Source organism: Phacochoerus africanus, chromosome 1 (genome assembly GCF_016906955.1).
Source record: "Phacochoerus africanus isolate WHEZ1 chromosome 1, ROS_Pafr_v1, whole genome shotgun sequence".
Taxonomy (NCBI): domain Eukaryota; kingdom Metazoa; phylum Chordata; class Mammalia; order Artiodactyla; family Suidae; genus Phacochoerus; species Phacochoerus africanus.
In genome coordinates, this window is record NC_062544.1 from 125,378,486 (window position 1) to 125,402,200 (window position 23,715).

At 40.4% G+C, this 23,715-nt stretch overlaps 1 protein-coding gene across 2 annotated transcripts in view; it reads left to right on the top strand.

Moving 5' to 3' along the window:
* SYNPR (synaptoporin) overlaps window positions 1-22,250 on the top strand; it is a 323,687-nt gene extending 301,437 nt beyond the window's left edge. For both annotated transcript variants that reach the window (XM_047778464.1, XM_047778471.1), the window contains 2 exons: window positions 15,721-15,912; window positions 20,563-22,250. In XM_047778464.1, the coding sequence (XP_047634420.1) occupies window positions 15,721-15,912; window positions 20,563-20,820 (450 nt within the window). In that variant the 3' untranslated portion in view covers window positions 20,821-22,250. The remainder of the gene's footprint in view (window positions 1-15,720; window positions 15,913-20,562) is intronic.
* Window positions 22,251-23,715: the final 1,465 nt, after the last annotated feature.

Consider the following 23,715-nt stretch of genomic DNA (forward strand, 5'->3'; position numbering starts at 1 on the left):
CACCACTTGCAAGCTTGTTAGAAGTACAGACTCTCAGAGCTATGGAGCCAAAATCTGCATTTCAACCAGATACCCAGCTGACCCAGAGTACTGAAGTGGAGAAGCCCAGCTGTTGGACACATCTTACATCTCAGAGTTTTCAGGCCTGCTGTTATCTCTTACCACACACATCAGCAATTAGAAAAGGAGAGCCCCGGGGGCAGGAAGGCTGTCTTCCCCAAAACTCCCACTGCAAAAAACTGTGACTGTTTATTTTCTAAGAGTTATATGTTGGGAATATGATAGAACTGACAAAAATAAGTGGAATTGGCTAAATAAAGCAAGAAACATAAGTTATGATTCAATTAATATTTATGCCTCGACAGGGTACAAATCACAAATATCTATTTTATCCAGATTGAAAATGAAAACCAAGAAAACATATGATGACTCTTTGGAGTAGGGTTTGGGCAGAAGTCCCTGGTCCCCTCAGGCTTACAAAAACCATGTATTCCTACAGAATGCAGTGACATTTCAATTCCATGCATCTCCCTGTTCATTCTCCACACACACACACACACACACACACACACACACACACACACACACCCCAAATGACAACACCATGCTTCCATGAAGTTGCACTATGTACACGACACACTCAGACTCACCCACACCTTGCCACATTTTCACATTTGCCTTCCTTCTGTCCTTAGGCACCTGGTTAAATCTTGCCTGCCAGAGACACAGAGCCTTTGATCTGGAATAAACATATGGGAAATAGGGTAAGAACAGAAGGAAGAACCTGTGGTGAAAATAATAATACCTATCATTTATTAATTGTTCAAGATACTGTCCCACAGACTATCCATTTTTTTGTTGTTGTTATTGTTCTTGCAGTAACTCTCTAAGACAAGCCATTAATTCTTTACTATTTCAGTTGAGGGCATAAAGAGCTACATGATCAAATAAACTGCCAAGGGCTGTGCAGCTGAGAACCAGCATAACTAAGACTCGAACCTAGGTCTGTCTTTTCCCCAACTGACAGAATGAAGCCAACATCTTTGAATCCAGTAATCATCTTTTGGAGGAATGGCTTCTAATTTGTAATTCAAATGTAATATTTTCCCTCACTTTCACTTCGTATGATGAGTGGGGAAATGATGAAGGAATTTTCTGAAGTCAGGCTGAATTTAAGCTGTGGATGGTGAAGTGCAGGATAATTTCCTCGTTGGTATTTTAGAAGTTCTTCGTCTTAACCATCTGTTGCAGGCTGACAGATGGGTTGATATATGACAGAATAATGGGTCTTCAATTCTAGAAAGGCAGAAGGAATGCTTGAAAAATAGCAGCTCTTTTCATGAACCTAACTGTGCTAACACTGCTTGCTCACTTGCCAAAAAAAAAAAAAAAAAGTCAGTGGGAGGGAAGTGTGAAATATAATCATAATCATTCCCCTAAACAGAAAGTTTCTCACAGTTGCCAAAGGTCAAATCCAGTAAAATATGCCTGTTCTAAAATTAGGCTAAAGTTTCCAAATCCGACTACTTAGAAGGGCATGTGCGGGGGGATGATAAACATAAAGAAAAACAATAAAAGCAAATTCCCTAAATCCTACTTTCATCCCTTTTTTCCAGTCACCTAGTTTTTTGTAGGCAGCAAGTATTATGAGTTTCTTATATCTTTGAAATATTTATGAAATCTGAGATTTTTGAGATCCAAGTGATTTCCACTCTAAGTGACTCTGCCAAATGTGGAGTTTCTTTCTTCTTGCCTTGAGTGGATATATAAGAGAGGTCAGGGAGTTCCCATTGTGGTTCAGCGGAAACGAACCCAACTAGAATCCATGAGGATGTGGGTTCAATCACTGATCCTGCTCAGTGGGTTAAGGATCTGGCATTGCTGTGAGCTGCGGTGTAGGTCGCAGACACGGCTTTGACCCCTGTTGCTGTGGCTGTGGTGTAGGCCAGTAGCTGTTGCTCCAATTCAACCTCTAGCCTGGGAACTTCCACATGCTGCGGGTACACACCTAAAAGGCAAAAAAAAAAAGAGAGAGAGAGAGAGAGCGGTCACGCCAGATGTTTGACTAGGCACAGAAACACAGGTGCTAAAGACTGTCCCATCCATCCCCAAAGACCTTCCAGGCCAGTGAATGAGGTCAGCAACTGAGCAGAATTTCAATAGTTCATACTCTGTGCCTTCTGAGAGTGTAGCAGTGACCATCATGGCAGTGGCTCATTCTCCTAGGCAGAACTTCTTCAAATGGCCTTATATGTCTTAACACAATTATCCCAGGGTTTTTTCTGATCATGTATTATAACCAGATGTAATAATCACACACACACCACACACGCACACACCTGGTTGTTGCCAAATAGATTTGAATCTCTACCTACCAAGAACTACTGGCTTAGACTTTAGGCCGTATTAACAGAATTTTTGCCATATGAATTTAACCTCAGAAGAGTGAGTCTCTTTTTAAAAGAACGTCAGAATACAGAGTGAAAAAAAAATCTGTCATTACAGCTGAATTCGTTGTCAAATGTCATTGACCATAACAAAATCAGGCCATGACATTTGAAGATGACATCATTTTTACCCCCATCATCTTCCCTACCATAAATGCAACAAAGAAAATTCTCCAGTCTCCATGATTAACATTGGTATTCAGTTTTAATCCTCACACCAATCCTGTAAGGTAGGCACCCCTATTGTGTGTTACAGATGTAAACACTGAAGCCCAGAGAATTTTTAACTCTGTGATCAGGTTTGCTTTATTATATTATTCCCAGCTGCACCTACCAACTCTTCCATGTCCCATCTGGAAGATATCAGTAGTGTAGAATAGTAAGTTAAGAATAGGATTATGTTTTCAAAGGAGGGTTCGACAGCCTGAATTTATCTGCTCGGCAGTTCCTTCCTACTCTACTATTATGTAATTCTGGAGAAGGAAGATGTGCATTTTGTTCCAACTTCAAGGAAGGTGATAGCAGGAGAACAGAGAGCAGGATTCAAAGAGGAGTTGATTTGGTTCAGAAGGTAGCCACTCAAAGGTCTGCCAGCATTTTCTGAGTCACAGTTTCTCAGTGTAGCCTGCTTGAAATCATTTCCTATAAAATATCTCCATTTCTAAATATAGGTTGGTGGTAAGAGCAACTTAAATTTATTTAGACAGAAGTTCCCACTGTGGTGTAATGGGTTAAGAATCCAACTGCAGCACTTTGGGTCACTGAGGAGGCATAGGTTCGATCCCCACCTGGTGAAGTGGGTTAAAGGATCCGGCGTTGCTGCAGCTGTTGTGTAGGTTGCAGCTGTGGCTTGAATTTAGTCCTTGGCCCTGGAACTTCCATGTGCTCGGGCGCAGCCAATAAAAAAATTTTTTTTTAATTATTTAGGCAAATTAAGAAAAATCCTTAGGGAGTTCCTGTCGTGGCTCAGTGGAAATGAATCTGACTAGCATCCATGAGGACGCAGCCTTGATCCCTGGCCTCACTCTATGGGTTAAGGATCTGGGGTTGCCGTGAGCTTGGTGTATGTCACAGACCCGGCTTGGATCTGGCGTTGCTGTGGCTGTGGCGTAGGCCAGTGGCTGCAGCTCTGATTAGACCCCTAGCCCGGGAAGCTCCATGTGCCGCAGGTACAGCTCTAAAAAGACAAAAAAAAAAAAAAGAAAAAAAAAGAAATTAGGTGACCTGATATTTTAACTATCCATGTCTACTGTTTGCCATTGCTTGGAAGAAAAAAACATAGTTTTGTGTCATCCATTTTTTAAAAACAGTGTGTATGTGGTATCACATATGAATGACACCCAATATATATGTTTATAAATATATATATACATATATATTATACATAAAAAACTGTGATGGAGTAGTTTTGTTCACACAATAAAAGAACATTGTAGCCCAGGGTACGTGTGAGACATGAGTGATGAAGTTCAAAGCTGGCTGCTTTTCTTTTGACTTCAAACTTCCCATCATGTCTCCTATATGCAACATTTCCTCCAGATGTTTCATCTATGTGCTGCCTGACATCTGCTGTTTTCGAGACATGTTTACGCTGCTCCGATGTTTCATGTCAAATAGACAAAGCTGGTGGTTAATTGTCTAAACCTGAGCATTTTCATCTAGTTTGTTCCATGGCAGGCCCAAAATATTTTGGAAATGCTAAAACATAAAAATGAAAAAGATTAGTAAGATGCTTAATAAACATCTCTGAATTCCCAGATGTATCCTTGACTAACTCTACAAATGTAATTTTTCCCAATTATTTTTAAGATATCCAGTCTAGTCTCAACAGTTGCCTCAACTCTTATCTAGGATTTGGGCATCTTACTTGTTTCTGTACTTCTTGATGGATGTGTCAAAACCAATAAGCAGCTTTTTGGAAAGAGTGCCATTTTCTGCATAATCTAGCAACTCACCCAGAAGCATTAACAGCCTGACATTTCTCTAGGCTTACAAACTTCTAGAGTGCAAGGGTCCAGAAAGGTAGGAATACTCTTTGGCCAACATTTTGGTATGTAAACAGCTCCTCTCCAGACCTCTTCACCCCCGGTCTCACTTTGTTTACTGCTTGACCTTCTTAGAGGGAGAGCGTTACTAATAAGCAAGTGCAGGGAGCTGATAGCCTCAGCAGAAATGTGGGCCACCCAAATTCCCAATAAACAAGCTTCCCCCATCACACTTAAACCTCCCTCTGGGTGCTGACCAATGTTAGTGTGCTTCCTTCTTGGGCATGGAGTAAGCAGGTGGTAGAAAGCTCTCTCTGGATTGTAAATTCACAGACCTTCCAGAGAAGTCATTTTACAGTCTGTTGGTTATTCAACATGAGTCTTCTTTGAGAATTAACCACAGGACAAACCTAAAAGGACTCTGAACACAACCAGATCTGTGCAGCCTTCCCTGTCCCTCTAGACTGGACAGTGCCCCACCTGCATTTTTTTGTTCATTTTAAAACCTCCAAATCCCTTTCCTGCAAAGCCATTATCACCATTTGCACTTTCACCTTCTTCTGTGATTATTTGAGTAAGATCTCTCACCTCCAACTGAATGGATACTGGGACCATGTCTGTTTTTATTAACTACTGTATTCTCAAGACTGGCACCTAATCAGTTCTTACTAGAGAATTGTTGAATAAATAAAAGAACCACCTCATTTATATGACCAGCAAAACCCACTGAATAATACCAATACACTGTTGTATATTCAATTATTATATATAGAATTTTCCTTTATACAGGTGTGCATTGTGTGCATGTGTGTGAGAGAGAGAGAGAAAATCCATTGAAGGTTTACTGTGTTTCAAGTACTAAGCAAAGCATTTTATTGAGTTAACTCATTTATCCTTGGCAAAAAATCTCTTAAAAAATATATTCCATTGTGCCCCTTTTTTTACATACAGAAAGACTAAGGCTCAGTAGGATTCCAGAGCTACTTAGTAAGAGTTGAGATTTGAACCTAAGGCTACTTGATTTCAAAGACTGCAGACTGAACCACCAGGTGGTACTTTTTTTTTTTTCTAAAGACCTTCATATAGCCCTACCTCCTAAATCCTTGATTAAGTGGAATAATGTATGTAAAGGTCTCAGCACAGTGCCTGGCTTATAGTAAGCACTGAATCAATAGCAGTTATTCCTAGTAATATTATTACTATGACTATAATTTATTTTCAACAGTTATTAATTTTCTATTATTACTATGAACTTGTTTTGAAAGGTTTGTGCTATTTGTAATGAAAAGTTTAGACAGGTTGATTGGAAATCAAATCAGGTTTTAAGGAATGTCTTTAACATATGATTTACAATGCATTGCAGCATGTTTAGTGAAGACATTGCCTCCCTCCCCAGATCGCCAAACAGCCAAGAACACCTCCTTCTTGTACCCAGATTGTAAAATCAATTGTCTATGACTAAGTTAAAGGGAGCAATGCAGAGGCTCTTTCTTCAACATTTTCTTTTCTTAAGAAAAGTTTAAAAAAAGGAAAAAAACAGGAGGCCTCAGTTCCACAGCCGAGCAACCTCAAATCAATGGATAAAGTTCTCTGGGAACAGACTGAAAAAGTGCAATATGTCAATCATAATCAAATTTAACTTAAAAGAAATGAAATCCTACATTGATTCTCAAGTGTAAGCCAGAGTCTTCACACATGGAGCAAGATGATTGATTGGTACCCAGCCCCTGGAACAGAACACCAGCATCCACTGCAGCTCCCTTTCTGCAAAATCCTGATTAGCTGACAGTGTGACAATAGATTACTATGTAGGAATAACATAAAACAACCCAGAGAGTAGAGAGAAAGCAAAGATGTAAACCTCTTGAGAGCTAAGAACAGATCTTCTTTGGCTGGTACCTTCCTGCCTCTGCTCCATATTTAGAACAGTTCCCAGTGCAGAGTGAGGAAATAATGAACATTGGACAAATGACTGGGGAAAGGGTCAAATAGAACTCTGGACAAATGAATGAATCAGGGGATATACAGTCAAACAGATCTAAGTATGGTACCCAATTCCTCTGTTTACTTACCTTCTCTCAGCCCCTCCTCCGTCTGTAAAATAGAAAAATTATCGCTATTTCATAGGGTTGTGGTAAGGCTGAACTGAGGTGAAACATGTAAAGCAATTAAACGTCATGATGACACATGGTGGGCTACCCATCAAAGCTGATTTGGAATATAATGAGGTTCACCTTCTGATGAGAGACTCAAACTTTATTTTTTTTAGGGCTGAACGTGCGGCATATGGAAGTTCCCAGGCTAGGGGTCGAATGGGAGCTGTAGCCGCCAGCCTGTGCCACAGCCGTAGTAACACGGGATCCAAGCTGCATCTGCAACCTACACCACAGCTCACCACAAGGCTGGATTCTTAACCCACTGAGCTAGGCCAGGGATTGAACCTGCATCCTCATGGATACTAGTAGGGTTCATTACCACTGAACACCATGGGAACTTCAGAGAGACACAGACTTTAAAGTTCAGCAAAACTTGTTCGCCAACGAAGGCTAGCAACTTAGTAATTTTGAGACCTCCAGCAATTTATTTGATCTTTCTGAACCTTGATTTTTTTTTTCTTCAGTGAGGTGGGGCCAATAATAGCCACCTGAAAGTGTTATCATGAGAATTTAATGAATTATACTTGGAATACACAAAGTCTGGTACATAGTAACTGCTCTATAAATGATAGCCGTAGGTATGAACATTGCAAAGTAATTTTTATTATGAGTCGATAAAATCATGGGCCTCTAAAGGCAACGGAGTGCTTTTCAATAGATTAAGAACACAGATTCCACAGCCAGACACCCTGGATCCATGTCCTAGCTCTACATCTTCCACGCTGGGGGTAAGTCATTTATCCCATCTGTAAAATGGGATTTCACCCCATTTCACCTATCACCACCCTGTAACATGTTTTGAGAACAGAGGGGTCAAAATCAGACTTTCCACCTACATCTGGCATGAAATGTAGCTCCCACTTGACAGGGCTGTTTCTGTGAGCCCATCTCCTCCCTTGAGCCACCAATACTGAAAACCCAAGCCTCCCTTTGCCCACTGATCTGCATTTAGACCTCTACCAGACCACTGGGCCGATGTACTGGGCCACCATATCAACCCACTGTGGGTTCCTACAGGCCAGGGGGGTATGGGGGGCAGTGTGGGATATGAGAGGTGCGCTAGCCTTGGAAAAGCTAAGCTGAGGCATGGCTGCCAGGGCCAACTTGGGCTCAATTCCAAGAGAAACTGTGACACCAGTGACCCAAAACAGGACAAGGGACACAGTGAGTATAATTGTGCTTCCATGTGTTAATGGTGGATTTTCGATGTGCTGTCCCAGAGGGTAGCCATAGCAACATGTGACCACTGACTGTGAAATGTGGCTGATATCAAATTAAGATATCAGCTATAGGTATAAAATACACACCAGTTTTCAAAGACTTAATACCAAAAAAAAAAGGTTTTATTTATAATTTTATATTATATGAAATAATATTTTACATATTGGGTTTTATTACATAAATACATATAATGTATTAATGTAATGAATTGTATCAGGATATTTGCTTTATTTTAATGTGGCTACTGTAAAATTTTAAATTACATATGTGGAGTTCCCATGGTGGCTCAGCAGAAATAAATCTGACTAGTATCCATGAGGACAGAGGTTCGAGCCCTGGCCTCACTAAGTAGGTTAAGGATCTGGCATTGCTGTGAGCTGTGGTGTAGGTCACACATGTGGCCTGGATCTGGCAGGGTTGTGGCTGTGGTGTAGACTGGCGGCTACAGCTCCAATCAGACCCCTAGCCTGGGAACCTCCATATGCTACAGGTGAGGCCCTAAAAAGACTAACTAATTAAAATAAAATTACATATGTGACTCACATCTCTGGCTCTCTTTTCATTTCAGAAGAGAGCTCTGGCTGAGTCCCAGTGTTCCCAGTCCATGATGGAGCCATACAGTCCTTTCTACACCTCAGGCATTCTCTGCCTTGCTACTCTCACTTGGGCCACAAATTATTTACTATCATTCTTTAGATTAAATTATTTTTTTAAACTTCAATAAAATGCATTTTTGAAGAAAACCCTGTATGACCCTTCAATGTAGAAATCCAGCATTATTTGACATAAATAGAAAGTAAACATAAATCAGTAAAAAAGGAGCACTATATTCCAGCCAGATACCATTGTTTACCTGAAGGCTCTGAGCCTAGGGCCAATTTTCTTTGATAGACAGGTGTTAAATATTTGTGAAATATGTATTAGAGACTTTTTATTTGATCGAGCACCGAGCATGTAGAAGTTCTCAGGCCAGGGACTGAACCCATGCCCCAGCAGTGACACAAGCTGCTGTGCCATAAAGGAACTCCTAGAGATTATTAACATCCAGCTGAGACTTCTTTACTACACCTATAAGAAGATTACTGTGAGGGAAAAAAGCCTTTCCTCCTGCATAGCTCAATGTTATTTGTTGCTCTGTGTTCCCACAGTTAAGTAGCCCAAACTTCAGAACACTTGGTCATAATGGAAAACCCGCTCTCAAACATGGAGCCCAAGGTCCTGATTTCAAATCTCAGTTGCTTTAGACAAGATGGATACATCATTTAACTTCCCTGAATCTATAAAATTAGTTTAATTATCTCCACCCTCATGCAGTAATTGTGAAGATCAAATGATGGTCTGCCATAGTGAATTAAAAACTGCTAGGAAGTTGGATGTCATTATTAGTCTTTCCAAATGAAACAATGAAACAAACCTGTGAGGGGACAGAATGTTATCCAATCCAGCCTCTGCTTAGCAATTCTCTCTTCCAAAACAAGTCCAAAGCTCTTCCCTGAGCTGAGATTCTATCCTGCTGTTTGATTTCTGTTTCCTGATCCACAGCTTCACTCTGGGACTCAAGGAAGCTGACTTAGCAAAGTGAATCCAGCTACACCGGGACTGAGAACAACTCGTTGCACTTCACTTTCTGGTATAGGCACTTGGTATGGGAACCAGCCACAGAAAACAAAGCAAAGCCATCAAATAGGATAGATAATAAAGTAATTGGGGTTGAGATACTGGGAATATTTGCTAATAGATAAAAATGGGAAGTTGTGTTTACCAATATCCGGTGGAGTAGTGCTGAGCCACCATCAGGGAGAGATGGAGACCTGGCTCTAACATTAAGTTTTCTGACACCATAGACGACTCCTTCTTCTATGCCCCAGGACAAGCATCTTTAATACATAAAATTAAATTCTAGTAAAAATTAGTTTGCTAACACCAAATTAGGAGAAGTAGGGGCAACAAAAACACACCCAACAGATAAAATGGAAACAAACCAGGGAGCCAGCATGAAGCCAGGCTTCTCTCTCTGACAAGGAAGCTGTTTTCTGGGATCACTGAAAGATACTTAACACTTATTGCAGAAACACAACCATATCCATGTTCTTTGGGTAAAGAGTGAGGCCAGTAGCTCAGAGCTCATTTTATAAACCACTTAATGAACCGTGGGTACATCATTCAGCCCTCTTGGCCACAGTTTCTTCATCTTCAATATGGAGCTAGTAATACCTCTTCTGACTACTTTTTGGGGTTGCAGGGGGCAATTCATCCCAAGTATGAGAGGTTTGGGGAACCATTAAAGCACCTTTCCAATGTCAGCCTCTCTTCTCTATGGGAGGAAATAGCATAAACAAAGCTAGCAGAAGATATCTTCAGAGGGTTATCAAGTGTACCATGATAACCTAACAGTAAGATTCTCATCCTGAGTGAAGTCAGAAAGAGAAAGGAAAATACCACATGTTATCACTTATATATGGCATCTAAAATGTGGCACAAATGAACCTATCTACAGAAACAGATTCACAGACATGGAAAAAAAGACTTGTGGTTGCCAAGGGGGAGGGAGTGAAATGGATAGAGAGTGTGGGGTTATTAGATGCAAGCAATTATATTTAGAATGGATAAGCAGTGCGGTTCTGCTGTATAGCACAGAGAACTATATCCAATCACTTGTAATAGAACATAATGGAAGACAGTATGAGAAAAAAATATCCATCTATGACTGCATCACTATGATGTACAGCAGAAATTGACAGAACACTGTAAATCAACTATACTTTAAAAAAAAATGTTTAAAGTATGTCTTGACTTTATTCCATGCATATTCTATCTCTGTTAGGCAGGCAAGGGTAGCATTCGTAAACAACTGGATTCTTACGTACACCATCAGGAGGAAATCACTCTCAAGTACAAGGTGCTTACCTGTCCTGGTAAAGAAGACGGTTTGAGATGGGCCGCTAACACGGCATTTAATAACATGAATGGAAAAGATACTAACTATTCAATTTAACTGTAAGCTTTCTAATTAGGTCATGCTAGTATTTCTTTAATATCCCTCTAACACTCATTGATCTCCCTTTTAACAAAGATCCTAAGTTCCAAAGCCTTGTGCCAACATACCCAGCTGTAACTTAAGGTATTTTATTTTTACTGTATAGCCTTTATGTTTGCAGTTCTTCTATCTGTGGCAATTTTGGTGGTTTAGTGTTTATGCTACACATATAATTTTCTTCTGAGAACCTTATTTATGTAAAATAAGTAATTTTCTTTAGACAAAATATTTAATAACACCAGAAATATGTAGATAAGATCAAAATTGTTTAAGTAATAACAAATGAATAAAACTTAGAGAACATCAACTAATTACCTAAAATACACTAAAGAACATTTGTCCCAACTTTTCAGAAAACTCATGATATGGCACAGTAATCAAGCCAGGAATTAATTGTAAGGAAAGTATTTGTTCTGTCTGTGCTTCAGTTTCCTCCTAAGAAAAGCAGGCTAACATAAGCACCTAGGCATGAGATTAAGCACCTGTGGGTGCTTAGCAGAGTGCCTGGCATAGAGGAAACACTCAGTAAATGTGACAGCACACAATGTGACAGCACAAAAGGTGGCCATTAGCTGTTGTTGCAGTTCCTAAGACAACCAGTAGTTGGGACAGCTTCTGATGGACCCTCTGCTCCTCACTACCTTGTTCTGTGTGCAGAAGCTAACTTGCATGGATCAGATGGGGTTCCAGTGGGGTGTGGCCCATGGGAGTGAAACGGATTAAATCCATTTCACCTGCCTTCATTAATCAAGGTCATTTTAAGACCTGCATGTCCTCCAAGCAAAAGGAATTTAGTCAGCTGTGTCTCATTCCAGCTGAGTTGGTCAAGATGGGATCAGACCAACAATCCTTCAACTGGGCATGCGTCAGTGCCCGCTAGGTGACCTTATTGATATCAGAGGGTCAAAAAACTCCACTTGCGGAGGTTTGTAGCCTTCTTAACCTGAACAGAACAAGGATTCCTGCACCTTTTTCCAATCACCTTTCCCCAAGCTCCCCACGCCTCCCACACCTCAGACGGCCCTGCCATTTTATTCCTCATCCCATAAATACCTCCCAAACGTTTGCTTTCTGTGGGTGGGTTTGAAATTTGTTCTCGGTGGTTACAGGCGTTTTCCTTGTAAACAAACCCTCTCTTTGCTGAAATCCTATGCATCTCTACTTGCTGAGCATTGGGCAAAAGAACCTGGCTCGGTAACAGGAACCTCTACAGGAGATGACGGGGTGGGAGGAAAGTGGGTTCAGAGCTTTGCTCCCACATCTCAGTCTCTGAATGTAGCTTCAAACTCAGGCTTCCACTCAAAGTCCAAAACAAGTTCAGGCCAATTTATACTCTAGCTAGAGTTCTGCCATATTTGCCTCCATTGCCACATTTTGCATAGTTAGAGAAAACCTGGCTGGAGTCTGCTTTCTGAAACCATTGACACAGAAACTCTCAATTCTAATGACATTATTAGGTCTGAGTATACAACCTGGTACTGCCATAAGAACAAATGGGGCCACCTGAAGTTCTGTTTGGGAGAGCTGTTGATCTAATCAATCAGTGCCTTGGTCACATTGGCATGCTGTTTTTATTTGGTCTAATTAAATGTTTAAAAATATACAAGCTTATATAAAATAGAAGTCCTCTCTAGTCCTACCATTACCACCTGGTAAACTCCCATAAGTTTATATAAATTATAAATTTATATAATCAAATTGGGACCTTTTGTATATTCATTTATTCTATCTCTCAACCAATGTTGCTGGCACTTCTTCTGCCAAAACCCAGCAATAAGCAAGGTAAACAGTCTCTGTCTTCATGGAGCTGACATCTTATTTGGAGAAATAGGCAAACATACACATTTTCACTCCCCACAACCATCCTATGGGATAGATACTATTATTATCCCAATTTACAGAGGGCTAAAATGAGCCTCTGTTTAGTTTAGCAAATTGCATAAGGACACACAACTAATAAGTAACAAAGTCAGGATTCAACCCCAGGCCTATCTTATGACAGACTCTGAGATTTTAACTCATATGAGATATCTCAGTACAGTACATGGATCTCTATAAAATGGTACTAAGGTGTAAAGGTTTAGATTAGCTCTCTCAAATAGCATATTTACTCCAAGGACATAGATCTTGACTTTAGTCTTAAAGTTTGTTTATGGAAAGTGATTGATTGCTAGCTTGTCATGCTGAACTTAAGCAAGACCTCAAGTCTTCCTTTTTAACTTTCTTAGTATTCCTGTTTTAAATAAAAAGATGAATATTCCCTGAAAGCAGACCTAAAAGGCAGTGTAGAATATTTAAGCTCACAGGCTAACTGCAAACAGACAGACTGGCTTAGAATCCTGGTTCCCCCACTTACTAACATGACTCTGAGAATTTTATTCAACCTCTCCATGCTTCAGTTTTCTCAACTGTAAAATGGGGACAGGATCAGCATCTGTTTCACAGTGCTGTTGTCAGGATTAAAACAGTTAATTCTGGAGTTCCCATCATGGCTCAGTGGTTAACGAATACAACTAGGAACCATGAATTTGCAGGTTCAATCCCTGGCCTTGCTCAGTGGGTTAAGGATCTGGTGTTGCCATGAGCTGTGGTGTAGGTCACAGACGCAGTTCAGATCCCACGTTGCTGTGGCTCTGGTGTAGGCCAGCGGCTAGCTCCAATTAGACCCCTAGCCTGGGAACCTTCATATGCCACGTGAGCAGCCCTAGAAAAGGCAAAAAGACGGAGTTCCTTTCGTGGCTCAGTGGTTAACAAATCCGACTAGGAACCATGAGGTTTCGGGTTTGATCCCTGGCCTTGCTCAGTGGGTTAAGAATCCAGCGTTGCCATGAGCTGTGGTGTAGGTTGCAGATGCGGCTCGGATCCTGCGTTGCTGTGGCTGTTGTATAGGCCGGCGGCTACAACTCTGATTAGACCCCTAGCCTGGGAACCTCCATATGCTGCGGGAGCAGCCCAAGAAATGGCAAAAAGACAAAAAAAAAAAAAAACAGTTAATTCATGCAAACTTGGAAAAATAAAACACAAGAGCTCAATAAATGTTAGATATTATTACTATTATTTTAATAAGTTTGGGTTTTTTTTGTCTTTTTGCCTTTTGCAGCATATTGATGTTCCCAGGCTAGAGGTCTAATCGGAGCTGTAGCTGCCAGCCTTTGGCAGAGACGCAGCAACACAGGATCCGAGCTGCGTCTGCAGCCTACACCACAGCTGACAGCAACACTGGATCCCGAACCCACCAAGCGAGGCCAGGAATTGAACCCGCAACATCATGGTTCCTAGTTGGATTCATTGGCCACTGAGCCACGATGGGAACTCCAATAAATAAGTTTTAAAGAGGTGGTATTTTCTTCAGTTTCCAGTTGAGAGGTTTCCCCATCCTAACAGCCTTTTAAAGTTTCCCCATCCTAATAGCCTCTAATTTTTAAAAGGGTGGTCAGATTTCCAGGAACATTTCCAAAATTCTTAAGGCAGTGGAAATAGAGTACTTGCAGTTTGAAGACAAAAAAAAAAAAAAGTATTTCTAACTATGATGAGCGTAAATAATGATAGCTACTCATAGTTGGAATTATAGGATATCTACTGGCTACTAACAAATAAGTAATATCAAGAAAGTAAAGCCTAGATTGTGCATTTTTAAACCCCCAAAAGACCTTACTGAATATCTGATGCATTGCTCAAAAATTACTGTTTGAAGGAATGAAGGAATGAGATAGGTACAGATTGAACATGAAGAGAAAGTTGTATTTGGCACAGTCATCCTGGCTTGTTTATTTGTAACCATTCCTCCATTTTCTAATTCAAACCCCACCCCTTGAGTTTCTTTATTCCAAATTTCCTTACAGATAATGAAATAGTTGTAGAGACTGTATTTTTTGCCTGTTCATTTATACCTATATCTCATTCCAGAAACAATTTCACATGGCTTACAGAGACATATGAAACTCAAGATGAAATTAATTAAAGATGAAGACAACAATAGAAAATGCAGGATGGGCATAAAAGCAAAATTAGGAGTAGGGTTAAAATACTCAGGATAGTAAAAAAGAAAGAAAGAAAAAAACCTTTGAGGAGATAACAGGTTGGCCCTACATTTTCTAAAGCCAATGTGAAATGGTCAGTTGATGAGTTACATAATTGGCAATGGCCCCTGGATAAAAAAAGACCAATTGTTCAGAAGATTCAGCCCCTTTTAGCTGTGGACCTTCTAGAACATTCTCACAAAAGACACATGTAACAAATCATTCACAACAACAATATTAAAGCATAAGAGTTCCTTCAGTGTAGATCAAGAGATCTTGATGAAAAATAATTGAATCATAGCATGAGGGGAGACTCACAGAGGAAGTGAGATGTGACACTGCCTTAGGTAGGAAAGAAACAGATGCCAAGTTTTCTATGTGAGGTATTGATCATTTAAAATAAAAGAGAGGTCTGTTTCTGTTGGTATGTCAAATTTATTATTTTCCTTTCCAAGTCAGTGTTTTTATTTTTCTGGGTAAACAGTATGCAACATTTTTATAGTTGTCAAACATAAATACAGTAAATCTGAAAAGTTGTCCTATGCTAGAACATGGTCTGCTGAAGTCTTGGGTGTGGGTGACTCCCACCCCCACCCCCAGTCTCTGAGTCACAAGGAAGGATATGAGAAGTAGCCCCTCATCACCAGAAGCATAGTAAGCATTCATTATTGTTGCTATTATTTATTTTCCAGAAATATAAAAAAAAAATCACAAAACTTTTTTATTCATTTTTCAGCATGGTTCCAGTGCTATGGGATCTTGGACTTTTCCAAAAAGCAAACCAAAGCGTTGTACAAATGCATCTATTTGTTTCTAGAATTCACATTTCTCTTCCTGTCTTATCTCTTTCTGTAGGACTTTATCGTCACTGTAGTCTTTTCATTCTTGTGGTTGGTGGGTTCCTCAGCTTGGGCGAAAGGGCTGTCTGATGTCAAGGTTGCTACAGATCCCAAAGAAGTGTTGTTACTGATGTCAGCTTGCAAACAACCGTCCAACAAGTGCACGGCCGTCCACAGCCCTGTGATGTCCAGCCTGAACACTTCCGTGGTAAGTTGCCCTCTACATTTCACCTCCCAAATCTTTTTTTTTTTTTTTAAGGCCACCCCTGTGGCACATGGATGTTCCCAGACTAGGGGTTGAATCAGAGCTGCAGCTGCCAGCCTACACCATAGCTGCAGCAATGCCAGATCTGAGTCACAACTGCAAATATGCCACAGCTTGAGGCAGCACTGGACCCTTAAACCACTGAGTGATGCCAGGGATCAAACCCTCATCCTCACAGACACTATGTTGGTTTCTTAATCTGCTGAGCCACAGCGGGAACTCCAACCTCCCAAATCTTTGTTTGCCAATGAGGGAATCAGAAAAACAACTCAAGAGTCATCTTGGAAATTTTTGCCTCTGAAACTGTGCCCATCTAAGAGGTGACAGTTCACTCTCTGTGCAAGACACTCCCTGGGCCTTCCAGTTTTCTATTGTCAGAACCCATAGACTTAAATGCTGCCAATTACAGAGTTCTTAATAAGAGCCCAGCAGGTACTGGCAGCTGTTGCTTGGATGACAGTCAAGTCAGAATTCTAAGCCAGAAGCAGATACAAAATCTGAACTTTAAGGCTGAAATCTGCCAGAAGTTAAAAGGAATATTTGATGGCATAGAAGTTTCCTGGGAAGAAAACATTGTTCAAGCCACGCATAGGTAAAATATACCCAGTTGACTGTCTGGAGAAAAATTTGGACCCAGTAGTGTACAGAAAGAAATGCCGAGTATAAAAAAAATACGTATAATAGTTATGGTAATTTTTTTAATATTCTCCATGCTCCTGGTTTAGTTGCTTGATAACTTGGGGAAAGTTGAACTACATTAGTTGAACAGAGTCAAATATTATCATCAAGTGTATGGCTTGTAGAGGAAGACAGAACATCTGACAGTAGAGCCACTAAATTTCTTTCTTTATGAGTTTTTTGTGTTGTTCCAAAGAAAGAAACTGTATCTGAGAGACAGAAGCTATAATGGCTGCAAAAAGCAGTAGTTAGCGAAGAATAGAAGGGCCAACAGTGTTTGATGAAGGAATGACATTCCTTAGCAACCCTTACAAAATAATTATCTTTGCTTCAATGTTAACTTATGTTTCTACAGCTTTCTGAAATTTAATCTGAGACTGCATTTAAGAAAGGAAAAATGGGAGCTAATCAGCTGCTGGTGATTTGACAATGAATCTTGCCTTAGTAATAAGATAGTAAACATTGAAATAAATTATGTATTAGGGCCTCACAGTAATTTTTATTTATTAATATATGAAGTACACTTTAAAATATATTATGCTGCTTCTGTACTTTGTTTATAGGCTTAATGAAAGTTATTGTAACCCTGATCTCAGAATCTGAGAACAAAAGATAAAATCATGCAGTGTTTTAGTCCTTCTAGTAAATTATGACATCATGCATAGCCTGTTGAATTCTGTTTCTGATGTCTCTAATAAGTTTTAGACTAGCAGATGCCAATTTTGAATGAGAAACAATGTGACGTGTGTCTTAAAATCAAAAGGAGAACATATAGAAAGCAACTAATGTAACCTGTGTGGAAGGGCAGGCCTGGGGCTGTTAGAGTTCTTGATCCCTATCTGTGTCTTCATTTCCTATAACAGAAAACTCAATTTAAACTGGCTAAAGTAAAATAATCCTCCTATTCCTAAAGGCCAGCCATTCTTCATACCCCACTTCGGGTACCAGTATCCCTATGTGGTATAATAGTTAGGTCACAGGTAATAGGAGCTGACTCTGACAAACCATTCTCAGTGTATCTTTCTATTTCTCCAGCTTCACCAGAGCAATCTTTTTTTTTTTTTTTTTTGCTTTTTTTGCTCTTTAGGAAGTTCCCAGCCGAGGGACTAGAGGTCAAATCAGATTTGCAGCTGCTGGCCCACACCACAGCAACTCAGGATCGAAGCTGCATCTGTGACATACATCGCAGCTCACAGCAGCGCCAGATACCTAACCCACTGAACAAGGCTAGGGATCGAACCCACATCCTCATGGATACTAGTCGGGTTCTTAACCCCACTGAGACATGTCAGGAACTCCCACCAAAGTAGTCTTGATACATGTTCTCAGACAAGCAAATGTCCTCTCCCCATTCTTTCTCGTGTTATACACTGTCTGTTTTCAGTCTTTCTGCTGTCCCACATCTAGGCTAGAATCAAAATCCTCAGGCTGATTTCAGTTACAACAAAATGGCAAGGAAAGTACCACTGAGCTATCAAGGGGGTTGCTAGTTGCAAACTATTACATTTAATACTGATAAGTAATGAGGTCTTACTGTACTGCACAGGGAACTATATCCAATGTCTTGGAATAGAACATGGTGGAAGATAGTATGTATATGTATGACCGGGTCACTATGCTGTGCAGCAGAAATGGACATAACACTGTAAATCAGCTATAATTTAAAAAAAAAAAACAAAATTTTAAATTTTTTTAAAAATAGCAAGGAAAAGAAATGGCAAGGAAAAGTTCAAGGGCCCATGTGCCCCTGAAATGGACCAGCCCAGAAATCTGTGAGACCACTCTGGTGGCAGTAAATTTAGACATCACCACTCTTTAAATAGATTCATGGCAATGTCACGTTTATGTACTTACTTTTAAGTTGCATTTCCCTGATTTCTAGGTTCTTCTCAAGCATCCCTTTTTTAGAAACCAAGTAGCCGCAGGGGAAAGAGAGAGACCAAGGAATAGAAAACGTGAAATTATAGACCTAGGCAGAGCCATCCCTTCATATCTGAAAAGATTGCATGATAACTTTTTTGTACTCATATATTGACATGTACTCACAGAGATGTAGTTTAATCATAATCTCCCCTTTGATGGAAAATATCCTAGTGATTGTATACATGGCTTTGAAGTCCTGTATGTAAATTAGAGTTTTGTCCATGATTGCCTAATTCATTCTGATCACACAGCTGTTAAACTGTAAGTACCTTATTTATGTTTTCCATCTCTCTCAGTAAGGAGCCTAGCACATTAGGTACAAAATAATGTTAAATAAACCTCAATTAACATGAAAGGGAGGAAAGAGGATGGAATAGGGAAGAAGGGAGGGAGGGAAGTCTGGATGAATCAGTCTTCAGTGAGATCAGTTAGGAACCTAGATACTCCATTTTGGCTCTTGACATCTCTTGGGGTTACAGCCTCACTGTCAAAACCTTGCTTCAGTTTCTGCCTCAGCAAAACAATTCATAGAAATGTTTCAGAAAGTGACTTAAAGCATAACTTAGCAATCAGTAAGCATTTACTAACATGTCCTGCTGGGACTGTGTTGCTGCTTTAATCCTCACAGCTATCACCCAAGGAAGGAAAATTGTCATGTCATAGAATTTTAAAATGCTCAGGTTCAGAGGCTAGCTGCCTTATCATAAAGAGAAAAACTGCAAAGCCCAGACCACTCAGACTCCAGAGGCAGAGGGCTTGGCCCCACGGTAGTGTGCCCTGATCCACCTGCTGCTAAAAATCTAGAAGTTTGGAGTCTGTGTTCCAAGCCCCCAGGCCCCTCCAGAATATCCCAACATCCAGCAACCAAGGGATGAACTCTCTTGGCCCATCAGGGAGCTTCCAGAAACCTATTCCAGAACTGCGGCCACTGCCCAAGTCCATTTTGATTAGTTAGTGTCATGCTGGCGTGGTTACTAAATGCAATGTCGTCACAGCTTTGTATCACACAATCATTGTCTGTCTCCAAGAGGGGGCTGTTAAAAGTGACCTCCCGTGGTTAATTCCCAGTCACCCAGTCCTCCTTGAAAGAGGCTGCAGAACAACTGTTCTGTTTTGGCCTCTTGAAGCTGCACGCAGTTCTGCTTCCATCCAACACTCAGGACCTGGGGAAATGACACCTGATCCTTTGGATCAATCACTGAGGACACCCTTCCAGAAAGTGAAAGCAATCTCCATACGAGAGTTTCACCCTCGGTCTTTGAGGAAACATTCACACTTCTCTGAAGCCATCCCTTCATTCAGACTTCTGTCTGAGCCTTCACTTCTGAATGTGAGAGGCACAGGAAGCACAACTATTCAAAGAGGCACACACTCTGGGTATGCTACCAGGTGTATGCTTGTCTGCATCCCACCTGGACCATCGCTGACTCCATCTTTTTACTTTGATTTATTTTACTTATATCATTTCCATAAATGGAAAAGTAGTATCTTTAGCATTAAAGTGAAGGTAATCTTATAAATTAATGAACCATCATTAAAATGGAAATACTCAACCCCATATGCCCTGAAGATATTTTACACACCAAGGGGATTACTTTGTTTGGGGAGATATTGATGGATTAGGTAGGGGTGCAGACTCTGGAGTACAGTGGGATAGGGTTTAACTCGTCTACTACTTGTCATGTGATCTTGAATAAGATCCTTATCTTTGTAAACCTCAGTCTTCACATCTAAAGATGTGTATGGTTATAGTAATAGCACCTTCTTTGACTAAAGGAATGGATACACATACAGCCCTTTTTACAATGTCTCACAGGTAGAAAGCATTCATGAATAGTCAGATATTGTGGATGAAAGAGTGACTCTGAATGAGAAGTTGGAAGTGGCCTCCACATTGAGGCAAAAAGTGACCTTTTGAGTTGTGAAAGATTTTTCTGAAATGGAGATTTTTCTGGGGTTTCCATCCACTCATTTACTGTGATCCTCCTTTAGGTCTTTGGATTCTTGAACTTTATCCTCTGGGCTGGAAACATCTGGTTTGTTTTCAAGGAGACCGGCTGGCATTCCTCGGGACAGAGATATCTTTCAGACCCAATGGAAAAGCACTCCAGTAGCTTCAACCAAGGTGGATACAACCAAGACAGCTATGGCTCGAGCAGTGGGTACAGCCAGCAGGCGAGTTTGGGGCCATCCTCAGATGAGTTTGGCCAACAGCCCAGTGGCCCTGCCTCTTTTACCAACCAGATTTAACAGGGTGATGTTGGAAATCTTTGGAAGATAGTCTTACCACTTTCCATGTCAGTGGCAGAAGAATTTTTTAAGAGTTTCAATTATTAATGCAGAGAGTGTTGAATGTAAATCAGAGATCTGTAGTCCTCATTAAGGCAGAAAGGCCTGAGTTGTGATAAATGGTACTGAGAGATAAGATGACATGAGGAGATAGATTATTCATTATGGATGGCTAATTGGAGAGTACCTTGTTATATACACAGGTACGTTTATGGTCGTTTTGTATGCGTGTCGAGATAGAAGCATTTTGTAGCTTGAAGTCTCTAGTATGTAATATGCAAAAAGCCAATTAAATAGCATTGAGTTTTCTTATGCATTTTGATGCGAAAGATGTTTTAACGATTTCTCGGAGATGATTTGGTGCATCACAACGTGCATGTATTATTATTTTTAGTTGCAGGCCCTGTAGGATTGTGAATCTCTAAGTATTGGTTTTAGACAATTACTCTGTATTTTTTTTATTTGTGAATCAATGCTCATATGATTTAGTGCATGAATAAGCATTTCCTCACACAATGAACATTTGAACTGTATTTATGAAAATTTTCCAGTTTGCACCATGAATTTGTTAAATGGACGTTTAAAGAAATATATTCACTACTTTGCATTCTTGCAAATCTGTCTCTCTGGCTTTATCCAATTTTGAATGCATTGTAACTAAGGTTTGGGTTTTTTCTCCTGATTAGTAGATATTCAGTATTCTAGATGGTAATTGCCCAATATTTATTCTATTTAGTTAGCTAAATATTTACATTCTTGTAACTTTCTATGATGTGTTGTGGTTCTTATCCTATGGACTGTGAACAATAAGCCCACTAACTGTTTGTTGATGGAGAGTTTTTTTCCTTAGAATAATGGAGATGCAGCTATTAGACACCATAGTCAAGAAGATATCAAGCTGATAGATTTATGTGTGAAGGACATTCTGTGGAAGCTTCACTACCAACTAAATGAATAAATCCTATTTATTTCCAAAGTTAATATGTTCCTCGAACCAATTATTAAAAATTCTCGTCTCAACTCAACTTACAAAGTCTGATTTGAATGTTACCCATAAATTAAAAATGACTTCTATGAACCACTCTGTATCCCAAAGAGTGTTCTCATTAAATATTCCTCAGAATGTATTAATTATCAAGAAAGTGTCCATCTTCACCTCTTTAACTCAGTTGAAACACCAGGGCCCAGCAGTGAGGGCAAGCTCAGCATCTCTATTTTCAGATAAAAGTCATTATCAATGTACAAACCCATTGTGTGATCTGTGATGCTGGAAACATTTTAGCACAAAGCAGATGTATGTCTTAGATGATATCTGTAAACAGTTTCTGGATCCTGTTGGATAAATCTGTATTGTGATATATATTTGAACTTAATAAAGTTATTGCATACAATGCTGGTTGGATAATGGAGAATTACAACAATAGAACCTGATGAGCTTGACCAATGAGAGAACAGAGGGTGAATGCACAGTCTTTCCATCTCTCACCCTGTCCTTGTTTTATGAGCCCAGAGATGTTCATTCATTGATTCCACCATGGCAGGACCTCTTCTATACCCATGGCTATGCAAGGTGCTAGGGATAAGATCAGCAGAAGCAAAAACATGCCCTACCTCAGGAAGCTTACACTCTATTGGGGAAGACAGATAGTAAAACATCCCACCCCATTTACACTGTGTGACAGAGAGGCATGGGATTCTATGAGAACATTTATCAGAGGGGACTTGAGCTGCTTGGGGAGAACTCAACGGGCTTGAGGAGCTTGAATCAGCCTTAAAACTGCACCGTTTCACAAGGATAGGAGGGAGGGAGAATACTTTCATAGAGTAGCCTTGCAAAGTGGTCAGATGGCAGGAGGCAGGCTAGAAGTGTTGAGTTGCCAGAGTGTAATAAGCAAGGGTGGCCTCGTGAGAGGTGTAGCTGCTGGTTGGGAGTGTGGGTGAAATCCTGCTTGGGGGCCAGGATCAAGATTTCTGTCTTTACCCTAAAGAAGCTAAAGGGAAAGCATCGAACAATTTAAACAGAGGAGGGACACCATTAGATTGACATTTTAAAATGACCTCAGTGGCTATGGGGTAGAATGGGCTGAAGAAGGCTAAGAGAAAGGGGATAGGAAATAGCCTTGACCTAACTCCCAAGAGCAGTGGGCTGGGAGTGGGCAGAAGGGAACGGGCATAAGTTTACCTCCATCCACCTCTGATTTCCTGGGATAGTGGCTAGATTTGATTGCTTTCTTTAGCCCTATCTGGGAGGAGAAAATGGCCTCTGTTTCTTAAATTGTCATGAACTCTCCAGAGTGGAGAAATCTTCAGAAACAGCAGTTCTTGTTACCAATCTTAACAGTCCTAAAGAACACTGGAAAGCACTGCCTGCCCTGGTTCAGAGAGAAAAATGCTTCCATAGGCCACTGCAGATTTACAGTAAAATGCTGCTGTATTCCAACAAGGATTTCATTAAGCTGGTTTTATTCATTTTTGGTTTCAAGATCATAGCAGTAGATCTGGCCTTTTTTTAAAGGGGAGTAATCAGTGTGATAGGAGAGTTTGGGTCAATATGTCTAGTAGACCTAATTCAGAATCACAGCCTCATTGCTAACTAGCTATATTTCACCTTCTAGAGCCTTCTGTTTCCTCAGAAGAAGGTAAATTACACAAGTGAAAACGGTGGGTTCGGTGACCCCACCACCTGGGTTAGAACCCCTGCGCTGCCATCTCCTTGCCTGTCCTTCATCCTCTGTGCCTTCTCCGAAGCCCAGGTACTTCTCTGAAGCCACAACCTGGAGGCAGGTACAGCCTGAGAACATAAGGGACTTTACACCCCAGGGACCCCTTTCAGCCTTAAGGGTTTGTGGTCAGGTC